The sequence below is a fragment of the Elaeis guineensis genome, chromosome 3, assembly GCF_000442705.2.
Source record: "Elaeis guineensis isolate ETL-2024a chromosome 3, EG11, whole genome shotgun sequence".
NCBI classification, from domain to species: Eukaryota; Viridiplantae; Streptophyta; class Magnoliopsida; order Arecales; family Arecaceae; genus Elaeis; species Elaeis guineensis.
Window position 1 is genome coordinate 72899478 of NC_025995.2, and position 14268 is coordinate 72913745.

At 38.3% G+C, this 14268-nt stretch overlaps 1 protein-coding gene across 1 annotated transcript; it reads left to right on the plus strand.

Moving 5' to 3' along the window:
- Positions 1-12515: 12515 nt before the first annotated feature.
- On the plus strand, positions 12516-13792 carry LOC140856237 (uncharacterized). Its single transcript, XM_073253371.1, has 2 exons — positions 12516-12967; positions 13234-13792. The coding sequence occupies exons 1-2, from the start codon at positions 12516-12518 to the stop codon at positions 13790-13792; spliced, it is 1011 nt and encodes a 336-aa protein (XP_073109472.1).
- The last annotated feature ends 476 nt before the right edge of the window (positions 13793-14268 follow it).

Consider the following 14268-nt stretch of genomic DNA (forward strand, 5'->3'; position numbering starts at 1 on the left):
TGTAGCTTAAAGTGGGACCCTTCTCGTCTATGATCGAGGAGGATTTTATTAACCTAGCAAAGAGGATTCAGAGGGATGATTCGACTCTCTATAACTATTAGCTCGCCCAAGAGCTAATAAAGATGCCGCTACCACCATTTGACTAGATGGAGAAGTCCTGCCCCCTTGACAAGATCTTGACCATCTCATATGGTGGTCTCCTTGAGAAAGTTATCGATTGGTTTAACGACAACTTGTTGCCGTTCAAGAGCAAGGCTCCTCTTGTAAGTATGCGGCCATGTCGTGTGCCCAAGCCGAGGGTGTTGGATTCCGGGTATGGCATCAACAATACACATGTTGGTTATTTGAGAGGTCAACGTGTGAATATGGCTAAGAAAGCTACAAACTTTGAAACACTAGACAGTAGGATTCGCTCCACTCATCAAACTTATATGGAGACTTCAAAGTGTTCATGCTAAGAGGCAATCAATCAATCAATGTAGTTAAATTCATACCTTCTGCCTGTAATGTGTTGAGTAGACTTTTAGCATGAAGGGAACTCTTGTAAGTCTCCACAAAATGCAGAATTTAATTACTTCTCCATACACCAATTTATCGAGGTGCAGAAAAGATGCCATGCTTATAAAATGAGAACTCCTTGGAGGTATGTACTTAATTATGTATCCATCCAAGTAATCTTGAATGATGATCAACCAAAAACACCGTATGATGATGAGAGTAACATAGCTTTCTTTGTAGTCCCATCACATCACTTAGAATAAGCTAAAATAGAGCCTTGGATCTTGAAAATGACTTGTTAAATGTGAGTCTATGTTCCTTGGTATATTGATAACATTCATAAATACCATAATTGAAAGAAGTGATCAGATATAGTAGGCTATTTATCAAAATTTTCAGCCTTCAACTTGTCTATATTAAGAAAAGAAGTGCCATAGATGGACTCCAGTTCCAGAGAGAGGAACTCCCGTTCCTCTGGAGAGAGCTTTCCATCTCTTATCACTCCAACCTCCACAAAAAAAAAAAAAAGCAGGATTATACTACGCAAGGCCCTCTCAACAGGCCTTCCCACAGCACTACCTCACCACGACAAACTCATGAAGCATGGACATCTCTCGCTAGATGCCCACTGTCGGGTGCTAACGCCGCTCCCTTGGGTCTCCCATGTTTTGGTACCGGGCCTCACACGCTCAAGCACCAAGGAAGAGACGTGGGAGTATCCCGTTACGAGCCTGCATCACTGAACCACGACCTACCTTTGACCAGTGCAAACGCCGTCCCTTTAGGACGGCAAAACAGTGCTTGGATCGGTGATGGCATTCTGGGAAGAGCCTCTACCGATTTATTCTCCCCCACAACAAGTGCACATCCTCCATTTTCAGCATCTTTCATCCCCTCTACCATCCCAGCAAAGAAGTTTGTCAGGGTTTCCCGCCCAACTCTGGACGGCAAATGGATTGAGGCCAGACCTTGAAAACAGCGATCCCACCCAACGCAATCCCATCGCCGCTCAGCTCATCAAGCAAAAGCCTCAATTCGATTTCTGGAGCTCCCTCACCGCCGCTCATCCGCCGCTCGTATCGCAAAGCCCGACAGTTCATATGCAGCAGCTCTGCAGTCGCAAATCTCGCCTATTCGGTGGAGCGGCGCCCGTATCGCTGTCAGAAGTGAGACGACGGGTAAGCATGGCATCCCTCATCGCCTCTCTCATTTCCATCGTTTGCATACGGCCCACCCCATCCCAGCGTTTGCCTTTAAAAAGGGTCTTTGCTTCCATTGTGGAGACTCAGATCACTATAAACCTGAGTGCCGAAACCCACTTAAGTGCTTCCTATGTAAGAAGTTCGGCCACCCTGCTAAGAGGTGTAAGGGAGCCTTACTTCTAAACCAAAAACCTGAGAATTAGCCACTGCCTCCAGAACCAAAAAGGTGACCACCAACGCTGTAATGGCAAACACTCAGAGCCAACCCCGAGGCGGCATTGCAAAAGCTTTCTTGGCTTTCACTGCAGACATGGCGGAGACATCCTCCTACCTCAACAGAGCAGCTTTTGTTAAAGCTTTTGGACGGCCTATCAAAGTAGATGATGCATCCCTTACTCTCTCTCGAAAAGCACGGGTGGTAGGTTCTTGGTCGACAAAAAAACGTTCCTCTTGACAACACTTTCTTTGTTGCTTGCCCGTCCTATGAGGTCGTTCACAGCCTCATGTCACTGGGGCACATTCGGGGTGAGGGCTTTGCTCTCGTTGTTAATCATTGGGATCAGACCACTGACGGTTCTTGTAACAAGCTGAGGTTTGAGGTTTGTGCAAGCCTACTAAACTCACCATTGATCTGCTGGAATATCAATGCCGTTGCAAGTATCATTGCCAGTTTTGGGGTTCCCCTTAGAGCCAGTCGCTCTAGTATTAAAATGGAAGATCTCACTAGTTTTGATCTTCAGTTCTTCTGTAAGAACTTGGAATCCATTCCTGAGACCATTAAAGTCACTGCTGGGGCTTTTTATTATCAAGTCAAACAAATGATTAACTTTTCTTCTCTATACAACCCTTGGGTCGATCACTCATCTTCACAAAAGTGAAGAACAAGGGGATCTGGGAGATTCAGAGTTTGAGTTCTGGTTTGGTTCTACATACACTATAAGAAATTTGATTTTTTACGATAAAATTTTTTCATTGCTCTAGATAAAATTTTTGTTGCTAAAATTATGAGGGATGAAAATTTTTGTTGTTCAAAATTTGTAGAAAAAGTCTCGTAGCAAAAGATCTTAGCGATGAAAAAAATTTTATTTGGCCGCCAAAAAAAATCAATCGGACGACAGAAAAGTTCGCAGCATTAGCGATGAAATACTTTTATCGCAAGAGATTAAACTTTCGTCGCTAAAATTATGATGAAAAATATTTTCATCATCAAAAATGAATATTGCTCATTTGAAATTTTTTTATTATTATTATTTTAATTTTAGCGATGAAAAATGGCATTTTGTTGCAAAAATTAGTGATGAAAAAAAATTTGTTGCTAATTTAGTGATGAAAAAAAGTTTCATCGCTAATTTAGCGACGAAATATTAAATTTTGTCACTAAATTTGTGATGAAAAAAATTTTGTTGTGATTTTTGCGATGAAAAAAATTTTATCATAATTTTGTGATGAAAAAATTTTATTATAATTTTTGCGATGAAAAAAATTTTCGTCGTAACTTTTATGATGAAAAAAAATCATCGCTAAAAGAAAAAAGAAAAAATAAAAAATAAAATTAGCGATGAAAAAAATTATTTTTAGCGATAAAAATTCTTTTCGTCATATTTTTAGCGATGCAATAAAAAATTTCATCGCAATATGTAGTGAAAATTTGAATATTTTAGGATCGTCAAAATTTTTTAATTATTTTTTGTGATGAAATTAATATTTCATCGTTAAATTAAATTATGGATGAAATAAAATATTTTTTATTTTTTATCATGAAAGTACTTGTTTAAATACAAATTTTTGTTAGATCAAATATATTTTACATAAAAATATATGAACATAATAAAAATATTCAAATTTTAAACAGCAATTCCAAATAGCAATAAGTTTCATAGTCATCATTGTCATATACAAAAATATGAGTTCATACATCATTTAAAATTTAAAAAAACTACAAACTATGTATCATCAGAGTCGTTGGCTTCGTTTCCTCCTCCAGACGTCGATTCCTCGCCCAATATGTGTCATGATGGCTGTGCAGAGATGGCATCATGCGGCTGTAGAAGTGCTAACTCGAAGGCATCGATACCGAGCCATCCTGCTATTGCCGCCACTATCCTCTCGAGCATCTGACTACGATTCATCCTGTAAGTAATTTGATCCTGCATCATGCTCATCGATGTCCTAACTGTCTATGACACCCAAACCTCATCAGACCGACCGGATGATGAACTGCGAGATTTTTTTGATCGCATGCTATGCCCAGATCCTAGCTGCCGTCCGATGACGGCATCTAGGATTGCATCATCTGTCATCGAACAAACCGACTACGATCCAGTATCGCTGTCAGATCTAACCTCCCTCATCATCTGCTCTCTCAATTGTAATATTTTTTCCTTCATAATAGACCAAATAATATCATAAATTTATTTCAAAGCCTTTAAAAGCATTCAAAATATAGTACCATACTTACATGATGCTGCCTCGCCTCCTCGGTCACAAACTCGCTATCCTTGTTTTGATAGAATTTACCATAGGCGTCGACCATAGATAATCCTTATTCAAACAAAAGAAAAGAAGAAAAAAGATATCAAAGTAATTTAAATATTCAATAAGAACTTATAGAGTGCAATTATAAATGTAGTTACGTACCATCCTCTTCATTTTCAGTACAAAAGAGGCATTTCCTTGCATGTGAATAGAATCAATCTTACTCCTATTCACCTTATTTACCTTCGATCGTTGCTAAAAAATACATACAATTATAACTAATACAGAACATCACAATATCAAAATAACTTGAAACACTAAATATATCTGAAATACCTTACTACCAAAACACTCGCATAATCACCTCCAATCGTCACTAGACCCAACCCAATTTCTATAAGACTGGGTCACAGGGTCAATCCCCTTCGCCTGCAGCTTATTGTAGTATTTATGAAGCCTACATCTTCGATCTCTATATCTATTTGTAGCCATTTTGAGAATACATGCCGTCACTTGTTCGTCGGTGCAATCTTCGAAATCAATATTATCCTACACATATGAACATTCATCATAACAAAAAGCAAAGATATAGAATTATTCATGTAATAAAGAATTATCCATATAACAAAAAATAATATGGATCATGTAATAATGTGCAAAATATTTGAAGTTAATTCTTACCTTGATGTGAGAGACTAAGACATCGCGGTATCGAGGGGCTACATGCTTGAAACTTTCGACGGTCCACGAAAAATGATTCCATGTATACAGACTGATCTCATTTGCGACTATATTAGCCTCTGTGCCAATCGGATGATCTCAAAATATTGTACTTTCAATTTTTCATTGTGTGTATGTACGTATTTCTCCAAAATGAGATCCCTACTAGGACCACGCACTGCGTGTCGCTGCTGTGTTCATGCATATAAAAATTCATGAAATGAACATATATCATCAACTAATGGATGTATATAACAAAAAAATATACATAATTTATAAATTGATAGAGATGTACCTGCAGGAGGATGATGCTACAGTGCTATGACCTTCGGTTGGGCAGGCTCTGGTTGAGCACTAGTCTACTCTGTGGACTCGAGCAGTTGAGTCTCATCTAAATCCTCTGATGCATCGTACAAATGCTAAAGTGAGGATGTGTATCATCAAGTGGGGCCTACTGTACACCCCACGAACGTCCACATCTAGGATCAGTCATGATGCTGCAATGATTAAAATAATTTAAATTAGCACGTAATCAAAAAAATTCAAGTATTACATGATATAACAAAAAAATAAATTGAATTACTTATTCATATTACTTATTGTTCTCAGAATCTGAACTCATATCTATATAGTCGTCCTCAGCAGCACTCATAGAAGGTATCGACCTTGAAGTACTATCATCATCATCGTTGATGAAGTCATCATCCACATGTGATTGTGACTTCAAATTATTGTTGGATCATGCCTGTGCCTATGCCCTTACCGACATTCCAACAATAGAAAAATCTTCAGGTTCGTAGTCGTCTCTTTACAATTCTCCTATGTCGATCGTGTCATCTAGCATTAATATGTTATTTGGTATTTGCATTTGATATGCTTCATTTTCAATAGTTGCACGAACTTCATTCTTTAGATTTTTATCATTCAGACATGTGAAAAGTACAAGATCGAACAAATATCTATGCTGAGTCCTTATTGCAACTCGTCAATGCTCTTTCATTTTGGTATCATCAATATACTATACTAGTCTCGCTTGCTTTACAAAAATATAAGGATCACTTTCGTACCACACATGATCAGTGTGGACACTGACGAGTTGAGGACCTATAACAATTGGCTTGTGTCATCCTAAATCATACCATTGACACTTGAATAACACGACCCACTAAAGATCACTATATCTCAGCTCTATAACCTCATGTAGAACATCGAAAAAATCTATTATTTCATCCTTGTGCTCGCCTTCCATGCTTATTCTATAATTTTGTATGATTCGATCGTGATCGTGATTTTTGTTAAGAACCGCACACCATTGACTATGCATGCTGAATATACTGATGCACATCTGTCAAGTTTTTATGCAAGTGTAGCTAAATCATCACTGATACAGTTAGGATTGTCTATACATAGTTGAGCTATCTATAATTAAAAGAACAATAAGCAGGTTAAGTTTGATAAAATAAATACTATATAAATGAACCTTTAAATCATGGTGAACATTAACATAACTTATTCGTTCGTCAAATCATGATGCGAATTGATTCCTATGTCATGCTGTTGCTAATATAGAATTGATTTTTCTGAGCTCACTTTCATGCTCACTGATGTGATACAGTAATAACATGTATATTTTAATTTAGAGTCTATGACTATGTACATTCATGCATATATCAACAAAAAAAATTAAATGTGTATACTCACATCATGTATATTTTCACCTCTTCGCAATTGTTTAGCACATACCAATGATGTCGTCTGTTTTCTGTGGTGTCAATATTCGAAAATCTTTCTTATCATATGGTCGGGCAATATTGGAGAACACGGACAATCCATCGGTTAGAATGTCGTCAACATCAACATTCCATTGTGGCCTTATAAATTTGGTCTCGACTCTTCGAAGGTATATAGAGCAGAATATCAGACATTCATTCATAACGTGTGCCTCGGCTATTGAACCTTTGGGCCGTGCTTTGTTAGCGATGGCACTCTTGTATTCTAGCATCTCCCTATCCAATAAATTATCAATTGATATACATATATAATAAAAAATATAATAATAAATAATAAATATGATAATATTATGTAATTATCTTTCAATTGGATACATCAATCTTATATGTACTGACCCATCCAGTCTAGCCTCATGTGGAAGATGAACTGAAAGATACACCATGATATCAAAGAAGGTGGGAGAAAATATCATCTCGAGTTTACAGAGAGTAATGATAATCTTCTTCTCTAAATATCGATCTGACTTCGTCTCAATGTTTTCGCACATAAGTTTCGAAAATAAATTTTTAGATCAAGTAATGCATCGCACACATTATCCGGCAACAATCCATGCAAACCAACTAGGAGCACATATTGTAGAAGCACATGGCAATCATGACTTTTCATCCCGATGATCTTCCCATCTTTTGGTTTGATGCACCATTTCAAGTTTGAGGGGTATCCATTGAAAAACTTCACTGATTTCAAATATGTGAGAAATTAATTTCTCTCTCTTCGGTTCAGTACATAACATGCCAATGGCTTCACCAGCCTATCCCTCCTGTCGAATCAAATGTAATTTCTTTCTAACACGCATGTCCTCCAAGTCAAGACGAGCCTTCACGGTATCCTTCGTTCTTCCTTCGAAACTGAAGATGGTTTAAAATACATTATCAAATATATTATTTTCAATGTGCATGACGTCAAGATTGTGTCGAAGTAGAAGTATTTTTCAATATGGAAGATCGAACAACTTGCTCCTTTTTCTCCAATTTTTGATACTTGTTCGCACGCCTACTTGGTTGGTCGGACCCTTACCAAATATGACATCTTGTGGATCAGATAGCTGATTTAAAATGTTGTCTGTAGACTAAAACTTTGGCTGGGCATATCGTTCATACTTGCTGTTGAATTTAAGACTTCTCCTCCATCTATGATCATCTAGTAAGAAACATCGATGATCGGTGAAATAAATTTTTTCACGAATACGATCTGATATAATATGATCATTACAAGTTAGGCATGCCTTATACCTCTTTGTACACTATCCAGAAATATCGTCATATGCAGAAAAATCGTTAATTATCCAAAGCAGTGCCATATGCATGCGAAAGATGCCTCCTGCAATATAATCATACGTTTCGCCCTTCTTCCCACAAGTATTGCAACTCTTCGATCAACGGCTCTAAAATTATGTCTATGTCTCTTCCAGGGACACGGAGACCCGAGATCAACAAAACCAATAGATTAAAAGGTGATTTCATACACTTTCAAGGTAGTAAATTATAAGAAAACACTATAACAGGCCATATACTGTATGTAGTACTAAGATTACCATAAGTATTAAATCCGTCTGTTGCCAACCCTAGCCTGATATTTCGTGAATCAGCTGCAAATCATGGATGTTCATGATCGAAATATTTTCATGCATCTCCATCTGATGGATGTCTGATGATATCATCGTCGATGTTGTTTTTCTCCTTATGCCATCGCTTATCACAGGTAGTATGTCTTGACATGAACAATCGATGCAATCGTGACGTAATCGAAAAATATTGCAAAATCTTGCATGATATTTTTTTTTTCTTTTTATCCTTATTATGACTTTCTTTCCACCTGCTTGAATGACAAATCGAATATGCTTGTAGATCTTTTTTAACCTTCCGAAACAGAACACAATCATTTGGACATGCATGTATCTTTTCGTAGCATAGGCCCAAGTCATCGACTCCCAATCCGAGTCCTTTTAATAATTTTTTTGGCTTCGTAATGACTTAACGGAAGTAACTCTCCCTCAAGCAGTAGGTCCTTCAAAAATTTGAGCAACCAATTAAACGAGTTATTTGACTATGTACCCAGTGTCTTTATATGTAATAACTTTATTACGATGGACAACAGAGAGTACTTCTTACAACCAGGATAAACATCACTTTATACATCTCTTAATAGATGCTTGAATCGATCATTCACAGGCATGTTACTGTCCTCCTCAGCTTCTTATCTCGAAATGAGATGCTGATGTTTTGATCCCGCTTCCACATTTGCTTCAAATAACTCCGGATAGAGATCCTTCAAAATTTTTCTATCTTTTGTACTGAGTGTTTGCCTTTTATGACTAGATGATCCACCTGCTGACGATGCATTTGCGGGAATCCTAGGCAATATGCTCGAGTTAGTCGGTAAATATTCATCATGACAAATCTATCTCTTGTAAGTCACATCTATACCATATTCGTATAAATGATTTTGAATATCTGATAGGATATACCAAAATAAATTTCTACATTGACGACATGAATAACGAGCTTTCCCATCTTCTCTAGTGTGATTGGATGCCACATTCATAAAATACATCACACCCGTAATATACTCAGGACAGAACTTATCGCGTAATGACATCCAATCACGATCCATGCATATATGTTTATGATGCAAACTATACAATCAATTTTATGTAATAATAGTAGACTAACGCCTTATATACCCTATCTATAGCGTGATGGTTTTATCCCATTCAGAAACGTAAGAATTTAATATTGCAATATATATCTTCTACATCAAAAAAATTTTGACAGCATTTTGGTGCAGTTCCCTAGATACATAAATACTAAAATTATGCTATGTATCCAGAGAACATGATCAAAAATATTGACAAAACTCTTCGATGTAGAAGTACATGGTATGCAATATAAAATTCACTCACGTGCCCAAACTGTCCACAAGAATAATTCGAGGATAGTGTGTACAGCACCAATATTTTTTTTATTAAAAAACAAATATTAATTCATGTATGCTATCCTCGAATAAAAATTTTAAGGTTTATAGATTTGTTATGCTACAATTAATATATTATTATTATAACTATTTTTATTTTTAAACTATTTTCAGATCATGAACTATGCTTCAAAGTAGAGCAACAAATAATCATACCTAATGCCTAAAATCAATTAAAAAAAATTTAAAAAATTATAAAAATTAAAAAAAATTAAAAATTATGGCCTGATCTTCCAACTCTCCCGTAAATCCCATACAGAGAGAGAGAGCGATGGGTACTGAGATAAGCGGATATCGATGGCTGTGCAGCGATGATGACGACGACGGCGGCACGGTGGTGACCTATAGATGGACTGAGAGAGAGAGAGAGAGAGCCTGAGAGAGACACAGCCAGAGAGAGCCAGAGAGAGCCGTATATACCTGAGAGATCGTGGCCCGGTATACTTCACTGAGGGACGAGGTGACGATGGTGCAGCATGGCGACGGCGGTGCGGCGACAGTGACGGCTGCACGGCGACGACGATGGAGGCTACCTACAGGTGGACTGTGAGAGAGAGAGAGAGCCAGAGAGAGCCGTACCTCAGCGACGGTGGCTCGACGGAGGTCAAAAAAGGATGGTGGCGGAGGCGGAGTGACGATGACAGTAGTGGAGGCAGAGCGACGATGATAGCCCTAGGGAAAGCAACAACCGTAAGAGAGGGAGAGAGGGAGAGAGAGAGAAAGTGAGGGAGGGAGAGGGAGAAATTAGGGAGGAAGACGACGACGGTGGCCTCGATTCGACTGGCACGATGGCATGGAGGGAGGATGATGGTGATGGCCTCGATTCAGATGGTGCGGTGGCATGGAGGGCTTCAATTCGATTGGTGGCACGCTCGATCAGGGAGAGAGGGCGACAATCGATGGCGCGCTCGACCGGAGAGGGAGGACAAAGATTGGTGGAGGCAGCATGAGAGAGCGAGAGAGAGATGGGCGATTCGGCCGGTGTGGTGGCATGGAAGGAGGACGACGATTGGGGAGGGCTTCGACCCGACCGGTGGGATGCTCGACTGAGAAGGGAAGACGATAGCCGACGGCGACCTCGATCGGGGAGGGAGCGACGTGCTCGGCAGCGTGGGATAGTGAGAGGGAGATTGCATGTTTTGGGGCAAAATTTTGTTCTAAACTAATATTTTTTTTCCAACAAAACAAGCTTTAGCGATGAAATATTTTTGTCGCCAAATATGAAAATTTTATCGTAAAAACTATATTTTTTGCAACAATTTTTTTCTTCCTAAATAATTAATTTTTAACAATGAAAAATTTATTTCATCTTAAATAATTTTATTTTTCACAACAAAAAAATTATTTTATTGCAAAAAAATAAAAACTTTAGCGATGAAAAATATTTCATCGTTAAAAATATACTTCTAATAACAAAAATTAAAATTTAATCGCAAAAGATTGAATTTTTTTCAACAAAATAATATTTAGTTACGAAATATTTTCGTCGCTAAATATAAAAAAATTTATCGTAAAAATTATATTTTTTACAATGAAAATTATTTTATTGTAAATAATTTAATTTTTAGCTATAAAAATTTATTTCATCATAAAAAAATAAAAACTCTAGTGACGAAAAAAAATTTCATCGTTAAAAATTTACTTATAGCAACGAAAATTTTAATTTTATCGTAAAAGATTTAACTTTTTGCGATGAAAATTTTTTTGACCGTAAATATTTAAGTTTGGACAACGAAATTTTTTTTATCATAAAAATATAATTATTTATGATAATTTTTTTTTATTATTAATATTTTATTATTAAAAATTAAATTTGTTTGCAGTGATACGGTGGCCAGCCTCACGATCCTCGACCTCTTCATGGTAGTGCCTTTGGTGGCGGTTCTCCGCGTGGTAACAATCGTCACTGTTCTTCTCGGTAGCACCGTACTCCGTTCTGCTGTTTTATCGATCGTCCCTAGTCCGGTGGCACACGAGGCCCTTCTGCTGAATACCTACTCCTACATCCCAAATCCTACACTCTTCATTGCACCTACATTACTCAAGTGCGCGGCTAACTTCTTGAATTTGGTGACTTCTGCCGATTCAAAATTTGAACCAAACATCACTGCAAACTATCCGTTTCCTATCTTATCAAATGTCACTGCGGATGGACCCCTCAAACTTTGGAAGTCTACCACAAATCCTATCCTTTGCCTTCCTGACTGCTCGATCGTTGAGCCGCAAAAACAACCTACCACATCCTCTCCGGAGACCATTCCCGTCTCCCAGATGTTCAACTCCATTCTCAATGGTATTGGCCTTTGCCATAGTCCCCCAAGCCCTGCAACCCCAGCCAAAAGAAGTGCCCGCATACGATCAAAGAAGCTTAAGACTTTGGGGATTGCTGAGAAACAGCTGCAAAAAGAGGATGTCTTCTTCATCAACTCGCTTACTGCTGGCGAAATCGCAAAAATGGTCAAAAGATGTGGGTTGATCTTTCCTGACGAAGAAGCATCAACTCCTATCATGTATCTGAGAAGCCTCGAAACTAAGCATTGCAGCTTCCCGCTGGTGGCGAAAGAAGTTTGATGTTACACCCTGCTCCTTCTAGCCTTTGTAGTTATATCTTTTGATATTATGCTTATGACTACTACTATCTGTAATCTGGTGGTGTTTTCCTCCTTGTGTGGCTCACATGTAATCTCCAGTCTCCAATTAAAACTGGCTTTCTCTTATCTCAATATGAAGCTTCTGTTTGGTTCATCCAATCGCATTCTCAGCTCTCTCTCTCTGCTTGGGACCGCTGACTTCAGATACGTCCGAGTGTTCCATGCAGAAGGCCTCCCTGTCATTGTTGTGCACTCTTAAAATCCGATGAAAATCTTGTTCTGGAATGTAAGAGGTCTTGGTTTACAGCCTAAAAGACGTCTGGCTAAGGACACAAGTAATGCAGCCAAATGCACGATTCTCTATCTTCAGGAAATGAAACTTAATCACCTCTCTTTGCAAACTCTGAGCTCTATATGTGGACCGAAGTTCGAACGTTTTCAAACTTTGGATGCTTTAGGATCTGCCGGAGGCTTACTAACAGCATGGAATGAAAGCGAGATTACCGGAAGATCACTTCAATCTGGTAGATACTCAATTAACACAGAATTTTTCTTGAAGAATGGAGCAGAGAAATTTATCGTCACCAATGTCTACGGCCCTCATGATCGAGCCAGCCGCACTGCATTCTTGCTTGAACTGGAAATGTTAAGCCTTTTCATAGACTCTCCTTGGGTGCTGGTTGGCGACTTTAACGCTACCAGATTTAGTTCTGAAAGGTTAGGAATTTTTTGGGGGTATTCGTTCATCTCAGGAGTTCAATGATTTCATCAACTCTCTTGCATTAATTGATTGAGATCAACCCAGCATCTCGAAAATACACTTGGTCGAACTTCAGACAGAAACCTAGCTTGGCTAAACTGGATGGATGCTTCATCTCTCTTGATTGGCATAAGGCATATCCATCTTCTATGCTATCCATCTTACCGAGGATAACTTCTGATCATATTCCTTTCCTTCTATCACTCAAAGCTATGGATTGTAGTACAAAGAAACAGAAAAAACCTTTCCGTTTTGAAAATCTTTGGTACTCCTATGAAGGGTTTGATGACCAAATCAGAAATTGCTGGTCGGAAAACACCACTATTGAGGAAGGAGCTGCCAACTTGGCCTTCAAGATCCGGCGCCTTCGAGCCAGGCTTAGAACATGGAGCAAGACTGTTGTTGGCAACGTTGCTCAGAAGAAGCACAGTATATCTCACAAAATAAATGAACTTGACGAAGCTGAAGAGCAAAGATACCTAAGTTTGGAAGAACGGAAGATCAGAGCAGACCTCAAACTTCCATTGGACTCCTTACTTCAGCAAGAAGAGACACTGTGGCAACAAAGATTGCGTAACTTATGGCTACGTGAGGGAGACCGAAACACCAAATTCTTCCATATCAGTGCATCTAACAGGATGAGAAAAAATCAAATTTCAGAGATCCAACAGGGTAGCAGGGTCTTAAGGGCTCAACCTGAGATTGAGCAAGCTTTCCTCGATTATTATTCTTCTCTTCTCAGAACTGCTGGATCTTCTATGGTTGAGATCGATTGGGGATAACTGTATCCTAGTAACCCACCAGATTTAAGTTCATTGATTAACCCCTTTACAGAAGATGAGATCAAGGCAGGTATTTTTAGTATGAGAAAAAATAAATCTTCAGGTCCGGACGGTTTTCAGATGACTTTCTACCAACAATATTGGGACACCTTGAAGGACGACATAATCAAAATTTTTTCAGATTTCTACAATGGCATTTGCGATCTCTCTAGATTCAACTATACTTATATAACACTGATTTCAAAAAAACTGACAACACTTCAGCTAAGGATTTTAGGCCCATCAGCATCGAGCATGGAATGATCAAGATTATCTCAAAAGTTCTATCGACCAGACTCAGAAGTAAGATGGAGGGCTTGGTATCTGATCATCAAACAGCTTTCGTTAAAGGAAGAGCAATTTTTGAGAGCTACATTTCAGCTACTGAATTGATATTTTATTGCAAGCAGTCTAGGATTCCTGGTGTTCTTTGCAAA